The 24,838-nt window shown below is 36.2% G+C and overlaps 5 protein-coding genes and 1 long non-coding RNA gene across 8 annotated transcripts; 3 read left to right on the forward strand and 3 right to left on the reverse strand.

The window, feature by feature from the left end:
* The first annotated feature begins 1,776 nt into the window (after window positions 1-1,776).
* Window positions 1,777-9,809, forward strand: LOC145733767 (uncharacterized). The gene is made up of 2 exons (XR_014179275.1): window positions 1,777-1,948; window positions 8,512-9,809. It is a non-coding gene; the product is annotated as an uncharacterized LOC145733767 (long non-coding RNA).
* Window positions 9,810-10,683: 874 nt separating this feature from the next.
* On the reverse strand, window positions 10,684-15,688 carry LOC145733774 (acyl-CoA Delta-9 desaturase-like). 2 transcript variants are annotated; one of them, XM_081986755.1, is made up of 6 exons: window positions 15,417-15,688; window positions 13,039-13,289; window positions 11,971-12,101; window positions 11,719-11,912; window positions 11,471-11,665; window positions 10,684-11,413 (listed from the first exon to the last, which is right to left on the reverse strand). In XM_081986755.1, exons 2-6 carry the CDS (start codon window positions 13,268-13,270, stop codon window positions 11,101-11,103), a joined length of 1,065 nt encoding a protein of 354 aa, XP_081842881.1. In that variant the 5' UTR covers window positions 13,271-13,289; window positions 15,417-15,688; the 3' UTR covers window positions 10,684-11,100. The 2 variants fall into 2 exon arrangements, with proteins under 2 accessions (XP_081842881.1, XP_081842882.1); XM_081986756.1 differs by lacking the exon at window positions 15,417-15,688 and adding an exon at window positions 13,494-13,631.
* A 348-nt stretch (window positions 15,689-16,036) lies between these two features.
* On the forward strand, window positions 16,037-19,829 carry LOC145733778 (mitochondrial glutamate carrier 1-like). Of its 2 annotated transcripts, none has more exons than XM_081986760.1 (7): window positions 16,037-16,148; window positions 18,594-18,728; window positions 18,783-18,932; window positions 18,987-19,123; window positions 19,184-19,375; window positions 19,426-19,585; window positions 19,634-19,829. In XM_081986760.1, exons 2-7 carry the CDS (start codon window positions 18,715-18,717, stop codon window positions 19,794-19,796), a joined length of 816 nt encoding a protein of 271 aa, XP_081842886.1. In that variant the 5' UTR covers window positions 16,037-16,148; window positions 18,594-18,714; the 3' UTR covers window positions 19,797-19,829. The 2 variants fall into 2 exon arrangements, with proteins under 2 accessions (XP_081842886.1, XP_081842885.1); XM_081986759.1 differs by lacking the exon at window positions 16,037-16,148 and adding an exon at window positions 18,480-18,545.
* On the reverse strand, window positions 16,299-17,736 carry LOC145733776 (mitochondrial glutamate carrier 1-like). Its single transcript, XM_081986758.1, has 7 exons — window positions 17,581-17,736; window positions 17,394-17,528; window positions 17,187-17,339; window positions 17,004-17,140; window positions 16,763-16,951; window positions 16,542-16,701; window positions 16,299-16,487 (listed from the first exon to the last, which is right to left on the reverse strand). The coding sequence occupies exons 1-7, from the start codon at window positions 17,709-17,711 to the stop codon at window positions 16,346-16,348; spliced, it is 1,047 nt and encodes a 348-aa protein (XP_081842884.1). The 5' UTR covers window positions 17,712-17,736; the 3' UTR covers window positions 16,299-16,345.
* robl (dynein light chain roadblock) lies at window positions 17,912-18,451 on the forward strand. The gene has a single exon (XM_081986772.1). The coding sequence runs from the start codon at window positions 18,043-18,045 to the stop codon at window positions 18,334-18,336; it is 294 nt and encodes a 97-aa protein (XP_081842898.1). The 5' UTR covers window positions 17,912-18,042; the 3' UTR covers window positions 18,337-18,451.
* On the reverse strand, window positions 19,819-24,366 carry LOC145733770 (sodium-coupled monocarboxylate transporter 1-like). The gene is made up of 14 exons (XM_081986749.1): window positions 23,733-24,366; window positions 23,522-23,681; window positions 23,398-23,463; window positions 23,298-23,349; window positions 23,181-23,248; window positions 22,961-23,115; window positions 22,766-22,906; window positions 21,007-21,115; window positions 20,845-20,954; window positions 20,613-20,796; window positions 20,478-20,564; window positions 20,225-20,427; window positions 19,944-20,169; window positions 19,819-19,890 (listed from the first exon to the last, which is right to left on the reverse strand). The coding sequence occupies exons 1-14, from the start codon at window positions 23,990-23,992 to the stop codon at window positions 19,843-19,845; spliced, it is 1,869 nt and encodes a 622-aa protein (XP_081842875.1). The 5' UTR covers window positions 23,993-24,366; the 3' UTR covers window positions 19,819-19,842.
* Window positions 24,367-24,838: the final 472 nt, after the last annotated feature.

The raw sequence follows: 24,838 nt of genomic DNA on the forward strand, positions 1-24,838 counted from the left end.
CTACTCCGTGGGGGCCGCTCCAGGGGGGCGAGTGCTTCGGTTTCTAATTAGCCTGATGGATTGCGGACTCCAAAAATGTTTCGTGCAATATTCGACCGGAGAACGATATTGTTGCTTGTTTAAATCATACTTTTAAATTGGAATGTCCGTCCTCTTATACGGTAGAAAATATTGGATCATAAATCCGGCTTAAACAGTTGTCGGGAGTAACGCAGGAGCAGAGTTGCTCCTCGGAAGGGGGTATCCAGGTATTTTTTTTTGTTTTTTGATTGAAAGCTATCCAATCTTGCGTTAATGGTTCAGTACTGCAAGGGAGTGTTTGCCTCTGATGGAAACCGATAAAACGTCCCCACCGAACCTCAAACGGCACTTTCCGAATAGGGATAAATTAAAGGAAAAAGTGTACAAGTTCCCATAATTAAATCTCATAAACCGTTTGCTTTGATCTCGAAATACACTTAATACCCGCTGAGAGTGCTAAGCGGGGGTGGCGACGACATGATATTTTTCCCCCAGAAAATATTGTCCCTCGAAAATAAATAATAGCTTTCAAGTGGCAATTTTATGTTTTTTTTTTTCTTTCACCATTTTTTCTTATTTCGTTTGATAGCGTAAACGAATTTAATGGTTAACACACTTTACTCACCTGGCCTAAGTCATGCAGAGTAGACGTGTCCTTTTTTAGTTTAATGCTGAAGAAAAAGACAGACAAGCATCTAGCTCACCGCCCTCTGTACAAGAAAGCCAACAAGGTGCATGCCAAAAATTCCAATATGGCCGAAATAGTGGTTGACAGTTTGCATTTGTTTGTATTGTGGAAATTGAGTTTTTTGAGGATTAGATGGGTTTTTACGATTTAATGTCAAGACTTGGGATTACTTGCCAAAGTAATTTTTGTTTGCTATTATATATTGTTGTTTATATGTTTATTGTTCTAGTGAAAGTGTAGTTTGTGTTCATTTTATTGTGTTATCACTATTGTTATTGTTCCTTCATTGTTCTATAATTTGTTTTTTAACTTAAATTCTATTGCCTCTACAATATGCCGTCCACTTGTTGTTTGCCAAATTGTGAAAGCAATTTGGTGAAAGGCCCAAAAGTGTCAGTCTTTTACTTTCCAAAAGACCCTGCTCGAACCCAACAGTGGTTGAAAGCTTTGAACTGGAATGATTTTACTCCAACACAATACTCAGTGGTAAGTACAATATGCTTTCTCATTCAGTAAACTTATTGCCTCTTACATACATAGGTATGTGAGTTACACACATTTTGAGAGCAACAAACGTTTACTCTGAAGAAACAGGACAGCTTTTAGAAGTTCCATTGGCACATTTACATTTTAAAAGAAAGGTCTTGGTAATAATATAAAACCCATTTACCAGTTTTGCTTACCTAGCTTCAAGGATTTCCAAATTTTCTTTGATTGAGCAGTTTTCACATTAGTTTGTTGTACTTTCCAGGACACAGGGTTCTAACCAAACTTGCTTTGGCTGGACTTTATTGGGTATAAAAAGCCATATCGATACATGTCTGGATCAGGAATGAAGCGTTCTTTGATTTTTCACTCACAACTTCTAATCAACTACACGAAAAAATTTAAAAAAAAACATATTTTCTACTACATCTGCATAGGTTTGTGTACAAAACGAAAACCGCTAACGCCGCCATTAAAAGTGACATTCTAGGCTTTCTTGTACAGAGGGCGGTGTCTAGCTACGTCTAATTTTGACATATGTCATTATCTAAAGTGACAGAGCCGCCATGTTTAGGCAAAGCATCAAAGTTGAATTTATTCTACTGAGTGACTTTTACAATTTTAATATTTGTTTTCTAGGGACATTTGGCACTGTTGCGGTGACAACTTGAACATTTTTCCACAGAATTTCCAAGATCAATGAATGAAATACACTTCAAATAAGTTGGTAGGACTCGTCGATGTACCTTACAGGTATGTATTACGAAAAAAACTAACAGGTGCACCCACATCACAAGAGTATTTAATTACTACGATACGGTGTGTGTGTGTGGGTGTGACGCAACTGCTTAATTCATTTGAATATCTTTATCCGCTTTGTAACGGCTACTTTTTTTCAATTTGTCCGAAAGATTACTTATCTCGGGTGCCATTGTCAATCAATTACTGAAAAATCACAGATTACAGAATTTTACAAGAATAATTATTTTTCTGTAAACATCAAGGATTTTAATTGCAAATACAAAGATAAAGGTTCTGACGTTGTGGTCATTTTCGTTACGTTTTGACTCACACATCCATTTTTGGTAAGTCAAAGAAAAGGCATAACCAGGTCTCTGATGATAAAAAATTATTCAGCAACGAAATAAATGCCCCATAAACGTCGAATAAATTCCTTGTCCCCATTCGTGATTTTCAACCTGACCATATAATGTGAAATTCATATGCGACTAATTCAGATCTTTTTTTCGTCTTCACTTCGCAGCTCTTCAGAATTTGAATTCATAATTTCAGGCGATTGTTATTTTGCGACCGCTGGACGTGCTGTTTGCATTGGGCGGACACTTTTATTACTAAAATTGTTGCCATCGAGGTTTTTTCTTTATAGTTCAATGCCGTTTTAACCCGATTAAAGATCAGTTTTCTGATTTGTCGGGTTGGATAAAAATGTATGATTTACGACGACTGTCATTAAATCAGCTCGTTCTGCGTTACGTGTCAGGTTGCCAATCAATAATCGGACCACCCAGTTGAAGAAGGTCCTTTTGGAGCAAGCTTTTTTTTAAAACAATAGCTAATTTACAATTTCGTATTGTTCAGAGCTGCCGGGAATCGATTATTACTTTTTGCAATAACTATAACTTCTACCATGGAAAAAAACCTGATAAACATAAAGACTTTTAATTAGTACACGAACATCTTGGTAATGTCCTAAACAATTACAATTTGAAAACATCCGCAATATCTAACTTGTGACACTTTTAATTCGGTTAAAGAAAATAAACAAAACTTGAGGAAGTAGAGGAAACGCGGATTTATTTACCGATCTCACAGGGCGTGAATAATCGTCCCTGGCAGAGACGGCAACTAACACACTGACTTTTGGGAAATATGGAAAACTTATGGCGGAAATACTAAACAAACTCGCAATGCGACGGAATTACAAGAGGAAACCATCGAAAGATACTTCCGAAAGATTAAAATAGATAAAATTTAGTTCAAATTTTTATAATTATAAGAAGAATCACTGATTGAAGTCATATTCTATTCTTAGGAAATATCATACACATTTTTCATGTATAATACATATGGTTTTATACATGTATGTTTTTTATACATACATTTACTCATCCCTGTCTTCACTCTTAACACCTCTGTCTTTATACAGAGTAGAAACTTTTAAGATAATCCGTAATATACAGGGTAATTCAAATTCGACCCTCACCATTTCTCGGAAACTATACGAAAAAGTTTGAATTGGGGCTATTTATTCATAACTTTATTTGCAGAGATATTCCAAAACCGAAAAATACATTTTTATTGCCACTTTTTATCAGCTATCATCAACTTTCTTTTTTACATGACCAAGTACAGCATTTTATTCTGAATTCAGTGATGTATGACAACAACTCATGATTTGCTTTATAAATGACAAATTAATTTTCATTGAATTAAAGCTGGCTTTGGATACCGTCAAAAATGCCCTAATTTTAAAGGCAATGACAAAATGGCGGCAGTTACAGCAAAACGGACACCAGATTTATGTTCTCCATGCCAAAATTACTTAAAATGACCCCTTGACAAGTCTTAATCCAATATGGCGACGGTCAGTATAGTAGGCCAAGAAAACGCTTCATTTGAAGAAAATGTCGGACCATTTTTCCAAAAATTAATTGATTATTTGAAACATTCCGTATCCATATCATATGATCCTAGGTGAATGGAGCTATCACGTGACTGTTAAGTTGTCCCGTTTAGCCGCTAGAGGGCGTCAAATTTGATTACCTTTTTACGGACATTTTGCTAAATCTCTCGAAAACGGTTTAAGTGAGCCGTAAGTTAACATACATAGATGTCATTTTCCTGAAAAATGCTTCCCAAGGAAAATATACAGTCCGTAAAAGTTTAGTTTAAAAAATCGGTTACTTGTCATAACTGTCAGACCGCTGGACCAATATTTTAATCAAATTTATAACAAATATATGTGCAATTAATACTCTACGTCACTGTATATTTTTCAAAAATATTTTTTTACTTGTTCAATTTACAATAATTATCTCTTATAAAATTCTGATTTGAAACTTTGTTTACGAGATAATTGAATTAATACGTTCAAAACCAACCCAACCCAACTTAAAAGTGTTCTTGAAAACAGTGAAAATTCACTTAAGAAGCTTAAAAAACGTCTTTGGACATGGTTTTCATAGTTTCCAAACAAATTGAAAGACTTTAGTTTTGAAAATTGACTTAGAAACCAGTAAATTTACTTTGAAACGGTAAAAATTGTCTTTGTAACCAGTTTTCACAGTTTTCAGACAAGTTGAAAGACTTTATCCTTGACAATTGACTTGGAAACTGTGAAAATTGACTTTAGAGGCTTAAAAACTGTCTTTGTAGTCAGTCGTTATAGTTTTCAGATAAGTTGAAAAACTTTAGTAGTGAAAATTGACTTGTAGCCATGAAAAACTATTTTATCTAGAATTTTTGACTACAAATTCACACATTTCAACCTTGAAAATTGACTTGGACACCAAAAAGTGACTCTGTACCAATGAAAAGTGACATAAAAAGCTTGCACTTAAAGCAAGTTTTCATAATTTGAAAATACATTTCAATATTTTAGTCTTGAAAATAGTCTTAAATACAGGATATTGACATTAGATTCATGAAAATTGACTTGAAGACTTTTCAAGTTTTCTTTCTTTGTTTTTTATTTCCTTAGAATTCTGGACTATTTTTAGGGCTTTAAAACTGCTTTCAGCTTGGAAAATCAAGTACCTCCTATTAGGGTTATCTTCACCAAGTTTTTGACATAGCAGACTTAAAAAACTATTTTAACAATTTCCATAGGCTTAAACATGCCATTTCACGCTTTGTCAGTATTAAATTGACTTCTAGACGCTTCACTGTGATTTAAGACTGAAAAACCGAATTTTAAACTATGTTTTATAGTAAAAGTTATGTTTTAGACTCTTCATTGATGAAAGTAAACAATTTTGGCATGAAATGCTACAATATTAGTCTTGAACGCTAATTTTTAGAATTACTGTTGCCAGTGTTTAATTGAATAAAAAAAAAGTTTGAATTGAATAATCAGTTTTACACTACCTATAGTCAAAAAAATTGAACGCCAGGAAACATTAGTCCAAAAATCCTGTTTTTTGACTATTGAATATTTAGTGTCAAAAATTAACTCGTAAACCTCACAGATGACCATATTTGAATACTTTTGAACCATTTTAAAGTAAAAAACACAATAACCCAAGTAGACATTTTTGTCAATTTTGAATAACATCACAGACAAGCTAATATATAACATTGGAGGTTTGTGTCTTCCTTAGGAAACGTTCTTCAGGAAAATGACATAATGCATGTCATTAAAACTGGACCACCCTGTATACAGGGTATAACCCTGTATACATTAATTTTTTAAAAGTTTTAGATACAGGGGTTATCAAATAATTCTTGGAGCATTAGCAAAGTATGAAAAATGTAACATTCAAATTCTTGATATGACCACCGGGAATATAGTTTATTTCCAATGACACTTTTGCTAACTATACAATATACTAGGACAGTCAAATTATAACAAAATATGGAGTTTTAAGACAGTCTCTATAAATATTGCATTTTAATTCAATGATACTCTATCTTTTCATAATTAAACTTTGATATGATTGTGTATAATGTATGTATTAGTAGTAGCCATAGAGGCATTAAGTATTTAATGTTTTTTTATTATTAAAACATATGTACCCTTTGACGTGACATTCACCAAACTAACCATAAGTTATAGACTATTACGAGAAAAGCAATTACCAGGGACCTTTTGATTAAGTTTTCCCCAGTGTTAAAGCACACTTGCCAACACGTGTCCTATCATCCCCATATAACGTATCGCTGCTTTAGGGTTGGTATAACCCTGTTAGTGTCTTAAAGTTAATTTTTTACATGAGAGTATTTTGTTATAACCACATATTGAAACACTTTGCATAAACTAGATTTTTAAGTGTAATAAAGAGATTTTTTGTTTCATATTAATAAATTCGGGACAAGACAATAAAAAATGACAAAAGCGTGTCCCGGTCTTTGGGTTTCAGTTGCAGAGGACAGTAATTACAGTCGGAAAAAGTGATCTCTTTGTCGGGCGTCTGTCTCAGACAGACCCCCGGAAAACACACACACAATCATCTTTTATAGATTTCGGAAGGAAATGCGGAGAGTCGCTAAAAGGGGGGCGTAGGGCCTACCAGCGACCCCTCCGTCGAGTTTTTGATTCATAAAATCGTCTACGGTAGACGAATTCACTCTAGGACCGAAGTAAGATAAAAAGTAAAAGGTCCGATGATGAAGTTCTCCTAATAACCGGACAAGTATCTCACATAACTCTGCTTTTACGGCCGTCGAGGCGATCTATAGAGCCGTACAAAGAAAGAACCAGACCACTAAATTAATCCTATATATTCGCCAGTTATTTATATCTTTCATGTGTTGGTCATATGTTACATGTATTAATCCAATAAATAAAGATGGCCGCTATAAATTTCCTATGCTCAGAACGAGGAAAAAGGTCCGGGGTTATTTATAATCCAATTAAGAAGACCGAGGATGGTCGACAAAGGAACCTCGAAACGCGCTGATTGATCCGGCCAAATATTTCCTCAATAAAACACCCCTTTATATCATTTGTTTGTTTTTAGTTTTGAAAAATTAATTATAACTATTAGTCTTTCAGTTGGTTTGATGGACATACAGTCCTACAATCAAACGTTCTTTTCTTTGACAGGCAGAGATCAAAAAAGGATGATCATAAAATCCAGGCGCTCATAGAAAAACCCTATAATTGAGGGGGTTGGGCCCCACGCCACTGCCACGCATATCTGTTTGCTGTTCGTGAAATGTGTGTACAGGCTTAATGAGGGATTTTATGTGCATTATTCCTATAGTGGGTGACGCTCTTGGCTTACTGACTTTGACATCCATTCAATGTTTAATCATCGTTGAAGAAAATAGGGGCGCCCCCACCATAATTATATTCCTCTTTAAGGAATAGTTTCAGTTTACTCTCAACCTGTCTGACTCTATATGCTTATATACACTAAAAAAAATCCATTATAAATCAGAAACCTAATAAATTACTGTTGTGCCTAACCAAAATTGATTAATGGAAAAGGAATATATGGTATCGGCCAGACACAAAAACCCCGTATATTATTCTTTCTCTGTTTCTTTAAATACAATATCACCGAATTTGTACACAATAGAGGAGCGACACCTGTTCTAGGACAGTTCATTATTCCTTTGTTGGATCTATTATTCATCTTTCTTTCTCACAGTACAATAATACAACACAACAAAGGTGGCGCAAGCACTTATAAACACCACTCTCACTTGTGAAATGTTGAATAGGAGGGTTTTTTTGATGGTTAATAGTTGGAGATGGCCACTAACTCTTAATATAGTCTCCCAGCTTTATGAAATATTCAGTAAAAACAAAAAAAATGTTTTACACCATGTCGCCGGCTATACCAGACCAAGAACAAATTTAATTTTATTGCCTTTTCAACGTGAATGGCAAAAAATCTAAACCTGAAAAGGAGTGAAAACATGTTATAATGGAAAAGTGGCTTTTAAATCTTTCGGTTTTAAACAGTCTTTTATAGTCTCCACGCGGATTGTTCGTTCAAATCCAAAAAGATAAAATGTGAGTTTATTGATTTATTTTGTAGGTATATACCTAAGTCATTATCAATTACACTCACGTCGTAACACGGTATAAATAGAGATAAGTTGAACTGTATGGCTAATAAAGCATTCCTCTAATTATTTCATTTTGAATCGTGTCAACTGTCAAAACTTTAACCACCGGAAATGTCAAACAATTTTGAATTAACGGTTAAAAATGTATTATGATCAAGACTCGCTAGCAAAATCATCACAAACCCTCCTAGCAGATAATGAATCATGTTAAATTCAGAGGACCGTCCTACATATATGCGTCGCGGTCTCGATCATCACCCTTATTCAGAAATTTATAGTGCGGGCAATGAATTATCGACATCCGTTTTCATTCAACGGCCGTAGTCTTGTGCGTGCTATATCCGCTAGGAAATGGTCCAGAAGGGCCAGGCTCCCCCAAACAATAACGTCGCGATTAACGCCTCTCCGAAAGGGAAATTCTCGAGGGGGTGTTTATATTATAACTCCCTAAACTCCAAACAAAACAAGAGTTTTTGAGGTTTCAGTTCAGAAGACTTAAGTGCTCCTTCCGGAAGTTTTTTTAGTTTTGGTTATTTGACTCTAATCACGAATTTCAGTTCCAGTTCTGGTAACATTAACAACAAAAAAAAGTATGCAACCAGGAATGAGGCAACCGACACTTATGTCCTTGCGAAAAAAGTGGTAGCAGCCGATAAAAAGTCCGGGAATGCCCGGATCGAAGATGATCGACCGTTATCAGTTCCATCGGCGTAGAATCGCTGAACAATGGCATGCCAGCAAAATCTGATAAAGAGACAAACGGGCTTTTCAATGAATATGCAGCCGGCCCGGGCGTTATCCCGGGTGTTCATCTTACTAATATATAAGTCATGTGGATAAGCCGGGGATATGCTTTTAAAATAAATTGTCCGCGGCGTCAGGAATATCAATGTCACAGAAAAAAGGGGAATAGAATGGTCAAGTGTCAATACCAAGCTTAAAATATTCTTATAATTGTACTTGTTATAGTATATTGTATAAAAAGTATGAATAAGTTGTTCTTATCGCACAAGGACGAAAGTTTGAGCATGACGCCCAATTATTGCCCCAATATGTAATGTTTTAAAGCCAATTATCAGTGAGAATGACATGTCTACGTTCAGGAATAGCTGTAATCATATCTCACAGATGCAGAAAGTCTAGAATTTCATATTGGTTCAGCCGGTGGCAATTGCCTATTCATCCTTCCCCAAAACTGTTAAGGAATTAACCAATTTCTTTGTACGAGTAAAAAAAAAGCATTTTTGCAGCTCAATCTGATGGTTACATCAGAATTACATAATATGTGATGAGAGGAAATAAAATCACTGCTCTCTTTAACAGCATTTACAACAGGGGGGAAATCCCTGAGGAATGGTTGCAGTCAACCTTTGTAGCCATACCGAAGAAAACTAATGCGAAACTTTGTGATCAACACCGCCTTATTAGCCTAATAAATCATATCACCAAGATTTTCACCAAGATCATTCATGGAAGAATATACAATAAATGCGAGTCAAATATTAGCGAATCCCAGTTTGGATTCCGAAATGCCCTTGGAACAAGAGAAGCAATTTTTAGCCTGCAAGTACTTATCCAACGATGCAGAGATATGAACAAGGACGCATACGTGTGCTTTGCTGACTTCTCCAAAGCATTCGATAATGTTAAACACGAGCAACTGCTGGAAATCCTTAGAAAGGCTGGCATCGACGATAGGGACATTCGGATCATAAAGAGCCTTTACTGGGGACAGTGCGCAAAGGTGAAAATAGACAACTCGCTCACTGGAAATATCGAGATCAAGAAGGGCGTGCGTCAAGGCTGCGTTTTATCTCCTCTCCTTTTTAATATTTACTCCGAGGAAATATTTAGAAGAGCATAGAAAACGCCAGAGAGGGTATCAAAATAAATGGGGAACTAATCAATAACATCAGATACGCCGATGATACAGTCATACTTGCAAGTAATGTCGAAGAGTTGCAGCAGTTAATGGAAAGGGTTAATGATGTGAGTTCGGAATTTGGTCTAGGCCTCAACTTGAGCAAGACAAAATGGATGTTAATAAGCAAAAGCCAGCAACCGCCTCAACAACTAATGTTAAACAACCAAATTATCAATCATGTAGATTCATATGCTTACCTTGGCACGACAGTAAATGCAAAATGGGATCAATCCACAGAGATCCGATCAAGAATAGAGAAAGCTAGAGCGTCATTCAACAGCATGAGAAGCATGTTCACAAGCAGGGACTTATCGCTCTCCTTAAAAATAAGACTAGTCAAGTGCTATGTCTTCTCTGTCTTGCTGTATGGTGCGGAGGCGTGGACACTGACCGAAGCATTGATGAAAAGACTGGAGGCATTTGAGATGTGGACGTATCGACGCATTCTCCGAATACCTTGGACCGACCACATTACCAACATAGAAGTCATACGGAGAATCGGAAAAGAAAAAGAAATTGTCTTCACAATTAAACGACGGAAGCTCGAATACCTAGGGCATATAATGAGACACGAAAAATACCGCCTGCTGCAGCTAGTGATCCAGGGTAGGGTGGATAGCAAACGAGGTCCTGGTAGGAGAAGGCACTCGTGGCTCCACAACTTGCGACAGTGGTTCGGACTCACGACTGTTCAGCTATTCAGAAGCGCCGCGAACAAGATCCGAATTGCCATGATAATAGCCAACGTCCGCAGCGGATAGGGCACATGAAGAAGAAGAAGGAAATAAAATGAAACTAACTCCACTAAGTTACACGACATTAATTTACTTCAAAAAGCGGTAAACAGTGCAGTAACCTATTACATATCCAAAATGTATCTAAATGAATTGCTAAACTACAAAATTCCTGGAATAAGTACAAGCAATAGCGTCACTACATTTGACTACTAGATAATACTTTATTATTAAATTGTAATATTATGGGTAAGCTTGGAAATGTTACAACATAAAAATCAACTTTTACTACCCAAAATGAGTTGACTTTAGAAAAATATATTTTTGAGTCCATGAATACCAAGAATAACCAAGTTTTGGCGCGGCTTTCTCTGGCCTGATAAATCTTTGATCAACTAACACTTAAGACATTAACAAGAATAAATTACGTAAACTGTAAATACAGGCTTGAAACGCCTGTAAACTGAAGATGTGCAAAGTCAGCCAATTTAATCGGATTTTTTGTTCAAAATCACGGCGGAGTCGTAGTCCTGTTTGGTTTGGTCACGATCCCCCCAACCCCAAATCTCGTGGCTGCCATCCCCGGTTCGTACGACGCGTTTTTTGATCATTTCGGGCGACACGGTTTTCAAATCGTAAGCCCAACCGATTTTCGAGAACAAATTGATCACCTTCAGGGAGAGATTGATGCGACCGAACTCTGCTGCCTTATAGTCCCAAGGGAAGGTGTGATGGTAGTTATGCCACCCTTCGCCAATCGCGAAGAACGAGACAAAACGGTTTTCTGTTGGGTTGATGTGCCTGTAATTATAAGAGTTAAACTATCACACCAAAACATTTTTATTAATTGACACTTACTTGTCATACGGTTTGGAACCCCACATATGAGCGGCCGAGTTGACCAACCAGGTGGCGTGCAGGCAGAGGACATATCTGAGGATGTTCAGGCAGTAAGCATTTTTAAAGGTTTCGTTCCAGAAAACCATCGGAATCACCGTAGGAAAAACGAAGCACACAAACGGCATCAGAAACAGGAAGTATTTGTGCTGCAATCTATCACCCCACCAGTCCTGATCTCATTCCATAACCCTTTCAGAACCACTTACCTCAACAGTGGTTCAGCGTACAAGTCAGAAAGATCGATACCTTTGCCCTTTCGCTTGACTTCGTCGTGTTTTTTGCACATCAACCAACCCATGTGCGAGAAAAAGAAACCGCGCTTAGCGTTATGCGGATCAGCGTCGGTTTCCTGGAATTTGTGGTGCACACGATGGTCCCTGGACCATTCGATCACGGAATTCTAACATTTATAAATTATTTTATTCTCAAACAGGTTATTCACCAAAAAAATAAAATACCTGGTGAGCCAAAGTTTGACAGAGCACCAAAATCAACTTGAGCGGCCATTTTGCTTTGTAGGCTCGGTGAGCCCAAAGTCGATGAGCACCACCGGTTATTCCGAACGCACCTAACTGATACAACAAAAACCCTACAAGAGAGAGAGACAAATAATTAATACCACCTTGAACATTGTCTTAGAAGTGCAGTATAGTTTAATGAAGAAAAAAAGTTTTAAAACACCGTGCATTTGAAGATAATTATAGAAGATTTCATTTTTCGGGACATGTTTGGGGGTTTTTAAACTTTTAGTCTACAAAAGGAGGTTTTCTAAACAGTTATACTTTTTAATAAATTACTCTGTATCTCGGAAACACCACGACTAATTTTAAAGAGATAAAACAACACTTAATGTTTACTGATTGTAAAATCGGAAGTTAATAAAACCTTTTCTTAGTGTTGTGCAGAATGGGACAAACTTAATGGGGTTACAGGACAATAATTACCGAAAGCTTACACGTTCTTATACGTTACCTTGTAGTGCAGGAATGCTAAGGATAATTTTAATAAACAGACTTAAAAATTAAACTAGGGACCTAAGCTGTTGATTAATAAAAGCATTTTTGTTGTAAACGTACCCCATAAAAGATCGACTTTTTCGAAAACACCCCGTAATTTCTTTTGCAGACCAAAAATTTAAAAACCCCCAAACATGTCCCGAAATATCAACCAAGCTCATGATATAACATAAGAATGGTCTAAAATTATCTTAATTATCAAATGCATTGGATTGAAATTCAAGAATTTTGTAGCAGCAAATTTGCAAAAAAAAATTGAAAATTTTGCTGTAGTTGTAAATGTTGAATTTGTACGAAAAACTTCAAATGATCCACAGTTATACATTAACCTTTCTAGAGCATTGTCTAAATGCAAATAGACCAAGTTACTGAACTATTTTTAAACCAACGAAACGTTATATTTTCGATTCTTAATAAATTACTGGTTACCTGCAAATGTATGAAAAATTCTTTTGAAATTGGGTGTCAATAAACCCCCCGGAAATTTTTTATTTTTCACTTAAAACGTACCATAGAAAGTGGTTTGCCATTTAGCTTCAAAGATGGCCAAAAAGAGACCGTAGGCGGCAATCAGGTGGATAACGACAAAGACAATGACATTCTTCCAAACGACTTGTAAAGGACGATCATCGGGAACGTAGGTGTTGTCGGGGATCTTATCGGTAACGATGTCGTCGGTCTCCTCTAAAGGGCCCGTGGGCAATGAGGGCAACTGTTGTTTTTCCCTTGGACTTGGCGGCATCGTGCAGCTTCTTCAGGGCCTAAAAAAAATAATTTCAACTTTAGTTCAAAGCCTGGATTATCGTCTAACATACCGTGAAATTGATTTGTTAACAAATGATTAGTGTAAACAAAACTGAATGTAATTATTGTGTAGATGTCAAAAATGTATCGCACTGTTATAAATTTTAATATTCAATTTAGTGGACACTAATAAGGCTTTCAATACACACACTTATCATTACCTAATTAAAAAAATAATTAACACCTTTTAGCACACACAGTCGGGCAAACACTGAAAGCGAAAATGTCACAAATTATCCATGTTTTAGTAATTAAGCAGTTTTATTGCTCATCATTAATAATGGCATTATTATTACAATTCCTAATGCTTATTAAGTACGTCACATGATTGATCGATTTTTGTTCCATCTATGTGCTTTTGACAGTTACGTAAAAACGTTTTTTTTTTTTTGGTAATAAATGACCTGAAATTTACTGAAATAGTTTTTTTATTTTTAATATAAACTCCGTAACGATCATAGAAACCAGCATACACGTGTTGGTAAAAAGCGGACAAGACCCAAGTCCCTTGTCTTATGCATAATTCATAGGCCCCGAAAACCTAACACAAACTTAATAACCGTTTAATGGCAATGATCTATCATCCAAGGATTTGGCCGGGGGGCTATGCTTAGCCGCCGGTTAATCTCTAAACAAACTTTCTCACTACGCATATAATTTCATTAAAATCGGATCCCGGGGGTTATTTTTAATTTCGGTCCCCGGGAAAACAACTCAGTGATTGAATGCGATCGGATTAATTTATCAATACGGTTTTGGGAGGGTGGGGGAGTGCGCGGCCCGAGGATTAAGGGCCTTAAAGCCGGGCGAGTCAAACTAGACGACATCCCGACAATAATGAGAGTGTTTGTGTAATGAACTTTAATAGTGGCCTGACAGACTAATTTCCTGATCAATCTGGCTGGTTAGGGGGAAAAACCATGTTAAAACGAGATTTGTTAATGAATTTATTACAGAGAGAGTGCTGAGACAAACAAAAACATTTCATAGGGCTTCCCCAGGGGCTTCAAAAATTTGTATACATTAATAAGTGATATTAACCTTAACCTAGCCTTGTCTCAGAATCATCTATGTGTTGCAGTTCCACTCTTAACTAATGTAAAGTAACTAAAACACATCTAAATCTGTTTAATTCTACTAAAAGCTTAATTATCAACAATTCTAGTTGTAGACAATACAATATTTTATAGCTGTATTATCACAATATTGTCTAAAAAGACTTTGAAGCTTTAGATATCATCAGCAAAAAAATATGTTTGTACTGTTACTGTCTCTTCAAATAAATTAAATTTAATCTTTTACTTGTGTCACACACACAATTTTTATTTACAAAACAATAAATTAGTACTAATATTGTTTTCTATTAGCAATAAGTTAGTGCCAGCCTGAAACAGGACAATACAATAGTTTATGCACTAATCCTACTTATAAATAATGCTAGAAGTTAAACTTTAACCTTGATTGAAGGGAAATTATTGGAAATGCACTAATTAATAAAAAAATCAAGGTTAAACTTGAATTGCAATTTACCAAGGAGTGTCTGGTGCCTGTCTGACCAATCGAATTCAACAAATTGTCTTTTGATGAAAAAGTCAATGATAGGTCGCACTAATTTAAATTTTACTTCTTTAATGCATTAATCCCCAGTTATCTCAAGTTTGGGTAGTTGATTCTAAAAGGCCACATTGTTTTACTTTGTATTTAAGTAACACACTTACAAATCTGGTTACTGGCCAATTCACAATACAATTATATAATATCCAGCATTCAAGTTGTTACTTTTAATTTAAACGTAACAAAGTAAGCCTAAATACAAACTTTACCTAATAGACTTGAATTGAAGAATTGTAGGTATTCACTTGTGAACCTTAATTTTCAGTATTTGACACACATATGTAGAAAGTGAGTTAAAGCATTTTGGTCACTGCCAAAGCATTGCACTAAACTCTAAAAACATTGCAAATGGGTGATTCACCCTGTTGAGCAATTAGAGCAATGCTAACAGCCCCTAAACTACTTCAAAAGAGTTGATTTACCACTTAATACAACCAAGAGAAAGTAGTATAAACAAACGCAACACTTACGTGGACAATCAGCCGGTGACAACAACTGAAAACCCTGTTACACTAATTTGCGGTTATCTGATAATATTTCCGGTTTATATAGTGAAATAATGACGAATTCTTGATGACCATTGACCCACACGAATTTGCAGTCGCCAAATCGCCTGATCCCTGGGCTAATCTGACAGCGAGGTTGTGAGGTTAAGTTGTTTCGATCGATCACCGCTAGATCACGTACACATTCCAATGTGCGGTGTGAAAACCGGCAAGTTAGATTAGTTTATCATGCAAAATTGAAGTGAATGTTGTTTATTGTTTATATTCGGCTTAAACGTTGTTAAAACGTTTAATGTGCGGGTAGAAACAGAAAATTTTTTTAGTCGACTTTATAAAGAGATTAAAAATGCCGCCATATCAGTGACAGTAGTTTGTTATGACGTTTAAACTGTCACAGATATGTACCCGTCTCTGTCTGAATTGTGTAGAAATCGTCTAGAGAGAGAAAAGTATTTTCAAAAATGTATTTGACATCCCACAATCCTTTTATGTTGATCACGTGGAATATTATGGTATAGGATACACGGTGTCAGATGATTAAGCTTACCAGCTGAAAAATGCTTTTTTAAAGTTTTGAGTCAGGAGTTTGTGACTTGTGAGTTCTGTAACTGAAAAACTACTAAAGCCAGTGTTTTAGTGCTAATTATTGTATCATTCTACTGATTTTCCTGCATTATACTAATGAACTGTCTGACTGTAAGTAATCTTATTATTTTATTTACTGCTTGATGTTCATGTTAAATAACAGGGGGTAAAGTGGGGAACCACTTGTGTAGTCTTGTACCTAACCTAAAAATTCTTTTATAAATTTAGTTTAAAGTTTTAAAAACAATAAAAAAGCCCACGCAGAGTAAACTATATGCTTTAATTAATCCTTAGCTGCTACTAGTGTATCATTTATCTACTCCTAGCAGTTTTTCTGCAATTCCTATATGGTAAACCGCCGAAATAATAGCGTACAGTGGTGCCAACACCATAATCCGACAAACTCCACCTTTGAAAAACGCTGTAGGACCTTCGTGTTTCAGTATATCCCTGTGCAAATCATCGCAATAAATCAGACTTTTTGGCAACATTACTGACCCTCACTTGAAAGCATCATAAACGCCCGTATACACTTTATCCCCTTCGGCCCCTTTGGTGACGGTTTGTATGCGCGTTTTCATCACGTCAGAGGGCGTCACCATCACGGCACTGAACGAGGCCGCCACTAGTGCGGAACAAAAGTTCCAGAAGAATGTTGCCTCACCTGTACAACTTGATGAGTGACGTTAATGGAAACAGTCTGGCCAACCCACACCGTGTTTTACCTGAACCGTCCGCTTTCCTGGGCCCGTACGAATCCAAAATGGCAAAAAATGGAAAGTAAACTGTACAAAAAGGGACGTCCCTGCACAACGTGGGTACGATTCCCGTGTACAGTCCCTTAATTCCTTTGGACCGAATCAGGTCCATGGTGACTTTACTTGCTGATATTTGTGTTATTGTCAGTTTTCCAGCTGTATAAATTTTTTTTGGATATTTTAAGTTGAATAGTTAGGTTGTGGGTACTTTTAATGGTTTCCATGGCAGCCACACGTCCTGCGTCCTGAAGTTGAATTTTAAGTAACTCCATGGGGACTGTGACTATCAGCTGAACCAATCCAGTTAGGGCTCCAGCTAAAGCTTGGCGGGATAAACTCAAAGTGCTGAAAACTACGCTTAGATTTCGTTCATAAAGAACAGGAAACTCACTTGGTGGTTTTGTCTTTAAGATAGAACCGAAAGTAGTCATTGGCAGAAAATCTGACTGCGTCCCTGGGGGTGATTAGCAGCACCATTACTGCGGAACCTCTATAAAGGCCACGCATACCTTCTGTTTGTACAATTTTCTTTAGAGCATCAATTCTGTTCTTGTACACTAATTTAGAGAAACGAACAGTACAAATCAACGTGTCTTACATGCCAGTGTACATTTTAGATCCATCGGGACCGACCTGTTGTTTCTGGATTCTCGTTTTGACTAAATCCATGGGAAAAGTGCATGCGATTCCGATCACTCCGGATATTCCTCCATTAATAATTTTATGCAACAAGCTTAAAAAAAATAACTGAGTTTGTAGATATAGTAAAGAAAATATTAACTTACTTGAACTGGGTTTGTTTTTCCGTCATTCCCGGAACTTTGAAGGTAATTCGATCAGCCTGACAATCTACAATCAAGTGTGACAAAGTATCAAATATTGCATTTTCTATAAATATATAACAAAGATTAGGCATTTACATATCCGCGTTTATTTGTGTAATTAATACGCGCTAAATCTTTTATTAATCTGTAAGATCGATAAATCTTATGAAGCGGATACGTATGAATGAACGTGCTGTGCTATTGCCATAGTCATAACCAGAGACTGTTAAAAGTTAGGTTAGGTTACACCATTTACTAGAGTTTGACATTTGACATTTATCAGCTGTTTTTCTTGTGTTTGTATTTTCATTTAGGTGTTGTGGGGTTGTCCTGTCACATATTTCTACTTTGCATGTTTTGAGTGATTTAAATCAAATTATTAAAGATCTTTTAAGTAAAATCGTCTAAAGAAACTCAACCAAAATGTCTAACGAAGTAGAAGAAACCATGAAACGAATCCAGTCCCATAAGGGAGTGGTGGGTACCATTGTGGTGAATTCGGAAGGTATTCCGGTCAAATCCACCCTGGATAATACCACCACCGTCCAGTACGCCGGACTCATTAGTTCGTTGGCCGATAAAGCCCGTAGCGTTGTACGGGACTTGGATCCTTCCAACGATTTAACATTTCTTCGAATCCGGTCCAAAAAACATGAAATTATGGTGGCCCCAGACAAGGAGTTTATTTTAATCGTGGTCCAGAACCCTACAGATTGAACTAGTCGCTGTGACTTATATGTTACAATTAAATTAACTAATTTTTATTGCTATTTAACTCACTTGGTATGTAGTAACTTTATGATTTATAATTAATAAAACACACTGTTTTCTATTTGGAGTTTTTTTATGTCCATGCTTGTCAAATATCTGACAGTGATTTTGTTGATTTAAACAGTTGTAATGGCAGAAAAACAAACTAAATTTACGTAAGTATTTATGGGTTTAACATTCTACTTTCATCAATGATTTTAAAGGTTACTTCCCAAGGTACTTAACGGTGGTATAGCCGGCATAGTAGGGGTAGCCTGCACATTTCCACTTGACTTAGTTAAAACCAGGTTGCAAAAACAATCCACAGGGCCTGATGGGCAAAAAATGTACAACAGTATGTAAGCCCTCCTGTTAAAACCTTAATAAACTTGTGCACACCTCAAAATTTACAGTGTGGACGCTTTTAAGAAAATCTACACAGCTGAAGGTTTACGCGGCATGTATCGGGGATCTGGAGTTTTAATACTTTTAGTAACACCTGAAAAAGCTGTTAAATTGGCTTTTAATGACTTTTTTAGGTTTAGTTTAAAAGACAAACACAAGTAACCTCATTCAGTTTGTACAACATTTAAATTACAATTCTCTGTAATTTGTAGTAAGTTATCAGCATTCCGTCAAACTGCAGCTGCAGCCCTCACTGGGGTGGTTCACGTATTTGTGACAGCCCCCATGGAATTACTCAAGATACAGCTTCAGGATGCTGGCAGAGTGGCCGCATTAGAAGCTAAATCGAGTAGGTTTTTAATAACTGGTGACTAGTGTTTGATATTTATTTGTTTTCTGATTCTTAAAGCGGGAAGGGCGAATGTTCCTATTAAGATTTCAGCCACTAAAATCGCCACCCATATAGTTAAGGAGCGTGGAATTAGGGGGTTGTTTAAGGGTTTGGTAGCCACTTGGGCTAGAGATATTCCCTTTTGCGTGGTGTACTTTCCGTTGTTTGCCACTTTGGACGCTCGAGGACCTCGAAAAACTGACGGATCAGGTTGGTTTTACAAAAAAAAGACAAAAAAGACAGAAAAATGGATATTTCAGGTGATGCAAAATTTTACTGGTCTTTTCTATCCGGTTTAATGGCTGGTGCCTTCAGTGCTTTTGTAGTGACACCATTTGACGTCATGAAAACTCGAATTCAATCAGTCACCAAATCGGCCAGTGGTGATAAGACATACGCCAACGTTTTTGATGCATTTAGGTATGTTTAGCGAAAAAATTGTAGTTAACCAAAATATGTGCGTTTTAGGGATATTTACAAAAATGAAGGTGTGCGAGCCTTTTTCAAAGGAGGCGCATGTCGAATAATTGTTATTGCCCCACTTTACGCAATAGTGCAGGGAGTGTATTTCTTAGGAGTGGGTGAAAAGCTACTTGGCATTGAGAAAGATGCCAAAGTAGCTAAAAGTTGATTTTTGAAGACAATAAATCAAATTAAATTTTAATGAGCTTTAATTGTCACTTTACAGGAGTTTTTTCAGTTATCCGCCTGTTTTCAATCTGACCCTGTAACAAAACTGTGAAATGACTGATTTTCTGGATTGTTCATTTAAACATACGGGTGTGGGTTGATAGGCCAGAATGACCGCTTCCCCAGCCATTTCATTCTCAAATTCCCGGGGTTTCACCCATTTCCTAATAAACGGCGCCAACAATTTAAGATCAACGTCAGCTGGATCGTTTGGTTTAGTAAACCAAGTCACTAGAACACCCACAAGTATTGCTACTGCGCTCCCCATTAGGGTGTACCACAAGTAAGACAGTCGGTAAATCATAAACTGTTCACTGGAAAAACAAATTATATAACAGATTTTTGTGTTTTAATGTCATGTGTGAATACTCAGTATGTGTGACGTCGGTTACATTAACGGACGGGTCAAAGTGGATGTTTGGACTGTGTTTTGGAGTGAAAGTATAGTGGCAACCCTCTGTAGTGACCGGTTTTTGTGGGAAAGTTAAGTCCCCTGAAGCTATTAGAGTTTGGGTTCTAAGACAGAACCAACTCATGAAGGTTAATGAGCAAATTCCTCCATACAGAGCGCCCTAAACCTTCAATTTAACTGCTTGTTTAAAACTATTTCAGAGTGACTTACTGAAGAGTTGATTTGGGGGATTAACATCCCCATAGTGAAGATTCCAAGTGATGGACCGCTAGCTATGGCTCCGATACTCATAGACAACTATAAGAAAATTCAAAAAAAAGAAAAAACAATCCAAGAAACACTAACCTGGAGTACTGCCCCTAGTTTCTCCACTACAAAAACCAAACCAACGCAAATAGCCCCAAAAACCAATACCGTTAACTTCATCAATAAGTTTGCTTCCCGTTTAGACAACTCCCGTGGGAAAAAAGGCTTGCAAAAATCCTCTAACACCACCGCTGACATGGAGTTTAAAGCAGTAGACAGGGAACTAGACTCAAAACTTTATTAAGTACTTGATATAACTAGAGGAGGTTACCTTAAGGCAGCACTGAAATTGCCAGCCAAACAAACTCCAGGCAAACCGGGGGTACTCCCTAAAACTGTCATAACCAGCAAAGGCAAAAGTTGATCTTTTTCTTTAGCCAACTGAAATGTCAATATTATTTTAAAAAAAATGGCTCAACTTTTATTGACTCACCATAGTGGTAAGAGGGTCACACTTGTGAAAAGTTGCGTAAATCAGAAGTCCCAAGTAGGCACACAGGGATATGATCAATGCTATCCCTCCAAAAAACACCCATAATGCGCTTAAATAGGGTTTTAATTAAAACAGAAAATTTGTATAAACAGGGTGGTCCAGTTTTAAGTGTCAATAATTCACCATTTGATAGCTAATCAAAAAATAAGTTGACTTGCATTATGTAATTTTTCTGAAAAACGTTTCCTAAGGAAGATACAGTCCTCCAAAGATTGTATTGTGCATGAAACTCATTTTGTAATACTAAAAATAGTATAAAAGTTGACTTTTAATGCTAGTACGGACCTTACTAGGACAAAAGAGAGTCCAATAGTATATTTTCAAGACTTTAATTGGTGTACAACTCAATTTTCTGGACTGGACAACAAGTCTAGAAGTAAATTAAATTTTCGGACTATTTTATTTCTAAAAATTAGTTCTCAATACTATTATTGTAGCATTTGGTACCAACATTTTTTACTTTTATTACTGAAGAAACTTCACTTTTGGAAATAGTCTTAAACTCGATTTTTCAGTCTCAAAAAGCACTGAAAACAGTCTGAATTTCTTAGAGGTGCTACAATTTATTGCACCTATGAGTGTAGAAGTCAATTTAATAGTGAAGAAGCTTGAAATGTGTCCATTCCAAGTGTCCACTGACTATGGTCAGTGGACACACTGGCTTTTAGGCCTGATAAGTCAAAAACTTTGTAAAGATAGTCTTGAAACTCGATTTGAGGCACTGAAAACAGCCTTAAAACACTAAAAACAGTCTAGTTTAATAAGAAATACCCGAATTTTTAGCACTGAGGTGTATAGAAGTCGATTTAATAGTGACAAAGCTTGGAATGCTATTTTAAGTCTATGAAGAATGTAAAAATTGTTTTTTAAGTTTGCTATGTCAATAAATTGGTGAAGATAGTCTTGAAACTCGATTTTCCAAGCTGAAAGCAGTTTTGAAGAACTAAAAATAGTCCAGAATTCGAAGAAAATGAAAAGCAAAGTAAAAAGCACGAAAAGTTCGTTTTCAAGACAATTTTCATGAATCTAATGTCAATGTCCTGCATCTAAGACTATTTTCAAGACTAAAATATTGAAATTTGTCTTCAAATTATGAAAACTTACTTCAAATGCAAATTTTAAGCTTCTGATGTCACTTTTCATTAGTTCAGTCACATTTTGGGGCTCAAGTCAATTTTTAAGGTTTAAATGTATGAATTTGCAGTAACAAATTCTTGAAAAAGTAGTTTTTATGTCTACAAGTCAATTTTTAGTATTAAAGTCTCTCGATTTGCATGAAAATTGGTTACAAACACAATTTTTAAGCTTCTGAAATGTTTATCTTTTCTAATTCAATTTTCAAAACTAAAGTCTTTTAGTTTGCCTGGAAACTATGAAAACTGGCTACAATAATATTTTTTAAATTTCTCAAGTGAATTTTCCGTTTCCAAGACAATTTTTAAGTTGGGTTGGGTTAGTTTTGGGTCTTTGACCGTAATAACGTGTAATAAAGTGCTTGTTCCAAATTTGATCAATATTGCTCCAACGGTCTGACAGTTATGACAAAAAAAACGATTTTTAAACAGAAATTTGAAGGACTGTATTTTCCTTAGGAAGCACTTTTCAGACATAATGAATGTCAACTTATTTTTTAATTGGTTATGGATTGGTGAATTATTGACATTTAAAACTGGACCACCCTGTATAGAGTTAATCATACAATTTAGCTGAGGACAAAGTAGGCAAAGCTAGATATCTTTGAACCATATTTTGATTAACAGCCCCTGCTTGCATGACGTAGGCGAATCCACCAATCATGAGAGACCATACTGTATGCCTGGCCAATGGGTTGACGTCAAAACTGCAAATCATACCTTACTTGAAGTTGCTACTAAACGTTAAAGTTTAAGTATACTTGGGTGGTTCTATGCGGCCACTATCCAAATTCCTTTGAATGACATTTTTGATACCGTCCACGTCCATAGTGCCCTTAATTGCTATTAGTAGAATAGCGGCAATCATAAGGATGATTTGGATTACATCTGTCCAGACTACAGCTTTTATACCTCCCTGGGATAAATATGAATTTGTCATGCTGCTTGTAGTGCTTGCTCTACGTCAACACTGTTACTTACCATAGAGGTGTAAAACATACAAATTAGACAAACAACAGGAGTGATGAGGTGAACGTTAATATCAGTAACTGTAAAATAAAAAAGTCAATAATTGATGTATTGGATTGGTAAAAGTACCTTGATTGAACGCTAAAGCTGGCACATATATCACAAGTGGTAACCAAGTGATCTACAAGTTAAGGAATAATTTTAAAAGACTTAAGTAAACTGTACTTACCGAGCTAATTGTAAACAAAATGGAACCAAACAGTCTCACTCTTTTATCAAACCGTTTCTCGTGATACTAAAAAAATATTTTATAGCTTCATGGTAGCAAATTTGACAGTTGAGGCTAAAAATACCTCATAGGTTGAAGTTAAGTTTAACCCATGGAAAACAGGCAAATACACCCTGGACATTACTACAGTCATCACTAGAAATCCACCAATAATATAGGCATACTGGATACCATAAACGTAAACCTCAGTGGGGATTCCCAGCAAAGAAATACCGCTAATATAACTAAAATTCCAGGTTAGTGATTTTTCTTTCTTATTTATTAATTTTTAGCACCTGGCAATTAACGACATGGCAACTGGTACGGTGGCCATGTTTCGGCCTCCCATCAAGTAATCTTGCGTGTCCTGTGATTTTTTCTGGAACGCATAGTACATCCCGATAACGATGCAAATAAGTAGCATAGCTAAAAACACTAAATAGTCCGGCCATATGAATTTCCGAATGGTTGATCCCACGTCCGTTACGTCCAAACCTTTGACAGTTTTATCCCCCACGTCCAAGTGGGACATCATGTTTTGAATGTTGTCCGCCATTTTGACTTATTAATTAACTCTACTGATGGGTTGGCAGTAAACTATTGGTATAGTTGATTCGAAAATAATACTTTGAGTAACGATCCGTTGAAAATGAATTCAGCAAGAACCACTTTAATTTTTCAATAATCCAATTTAATCCACGCATTTTTAAACACCTTTTTTAAATTTGTTCATAACTCCAAAGTCACTGTTGTACTGGTACAGTGAGAAGACGGTTTACAAGAGGTAAACTAATATGTATATTACTACATCAGTTCTAATATGTCAGTGGAGTACCAACTGATTTAGATCAATTAATTAACAAAAAACACACGAGTTGTTCCATTTTTACCCGAACTTGAGGAAGTAATAGATAGTAAAATACATAGATTTTTGTATGTGATTTCAAAGGAGTTTATTAGGTATGACTGAAAATTTTGGATCTGTTACGCCACTGGTTAAAGCACACCTAAAAGGGGAGATAGTACCCAATAAAAATTAAATTAGCCCAATTTGAGTTATGCTGTGTGTGTGTACCCATTTTTCAATTTGGGATTTAAATATAGAAGTGCAGCCTCATTATCACACCACAGGTTGTATTGTTAGACACTTTAACTCATTGACCTCAACGTATTCAGAGTACAATATTAAGTTTAATACCTCTATGGTTGATAACTTTGACATTCAGAGAACTGTCGTCTACCATTTTTTTTGTTTTGTTTATTCTTGATTACTTTTGATTAGAGGTTGGTTCGTAGAGGCAATTTCAAACTGGTTTCCAACTGAAAATCGGAAATTGTTGGCTTTTATTGGTTGAATGGTCACGTGACATTGACATTTTACTAACAGACCTCATAACAACGG

This window comes from Ips typographus, linkage group LG9 (genome assembly GCF_016097725.1).
Source record: "Ips typographus isolate SLU linkage group LG9, UJ_Ityp_2.0, whole genome shotgun sequence".
Lineage (NCBI taxonomy): Eukaryota > Metazoa > Arthropoda > Insecta > Coleoptera > Curculionidae > Ips > Ips typographus.

What these genes read in the sequence shown, in the direction of transcription:
- LOC145733770 (XM_081986749.1), bottom strand. Translation starts at nt 23,992, where the DNA reads ATGGCGGACAACATTCAAAACATGATGTCCCACTTGGACGTGGGGGAT. An exon ending in AATTTCAGTGCTGCCTTAAG is followed by an intron (nt 20,797 to 20,844) that starts GTAACCTCCTCT and finishes TTTTGAGTCTAG; the next exon opens with TTCCCTGTCTACTGCTTTAA. An exon ending in TCCCCCAAATCAACTCTTCA is followed by an intron (nt 20,428 to 20,477) that starts GTAAGTCACTCT and finishes TTGAAGGTTTAG; the next exon opens with GGCGCTCTGTATGGAGGAAT.
- LOC145733774 (XM_081986755.1), bottom strand. Translation starts at nt 13,270, where the DNA reads ATGCCGCCAAGTCCAAGGGAAAAACAACAGTTGCCCTCATTGCCCACG. An exon ending in TACGCTGAACCACTGTTGAG is followed by an intron (nt 11,666 to 11,718) that starts GTAAGTGGTTCT and finishes GTGGGGTGATAG; the next exon opens with ATTGCAGCACAAATACTTCC. An exon ending in GGTTCCAAACCGTATGACAA is followed by an intron (nt 11,414 to 11,470) that starts GTAAGTGTCAAT and finishes TTATAATTACAG; the next exon opens with GCACATCAACCCAACAGAAA.
- robl (XM_081986772.1), top strand. Translation starts at nt 18,043, where the DNA reads ATGTCTAACGAAGTAGAAGAAACCATGAAACGAATCCAGTCCCATAAG.
- LOC145733778 (XM_081986759.1), top strand. Translation starts at nt 18,520, where the DNA reads ATGGCAGAAAAACAAACTAAATTTAC. An exon ending in CGCATTAGAAGCTAAATCGA is followed by an intron (nt 19,124 to 19,183) that starts GTAGGTTTTTAA and finishes TGATTCTTAAAG; the next exon opens with CGGGAAGGGCGAATGTTCCT. An exon ending in TCGAAAAACTGACGGATCAG is followed by an intron (nt 19,376 to 19,425) that starts GTTGGTTTTACA and finishes TGGATATTTCAG; the next exon opens with GTGATGCAAAATTTTACTGG.
- LOC145733776 (XM_081986758.1), bottom strand. Translation starts at nt 17,711, where the DNA reads ATGCCTAATCTTTGTTATATATTTATAGAAAATGCAATATTTGATACT. An exon ending in TGCCATGGAAACCATTAAAA is followed by an intron (nt 16,952 to 17,003) that starts GTACCCACAACC and finishes AAATTTATACAG; the next exon opens with CTGGAAAACTGACAATAACA. An exon ending in GGCGTTTATGATGCTTTCAA is followed by an intron (nt 16,488 to 16,541) that starts GTGAGGGTCAGT and finishes TGATTTGCACAG; the next exon opens with GGATATACTGAAACACGAAG.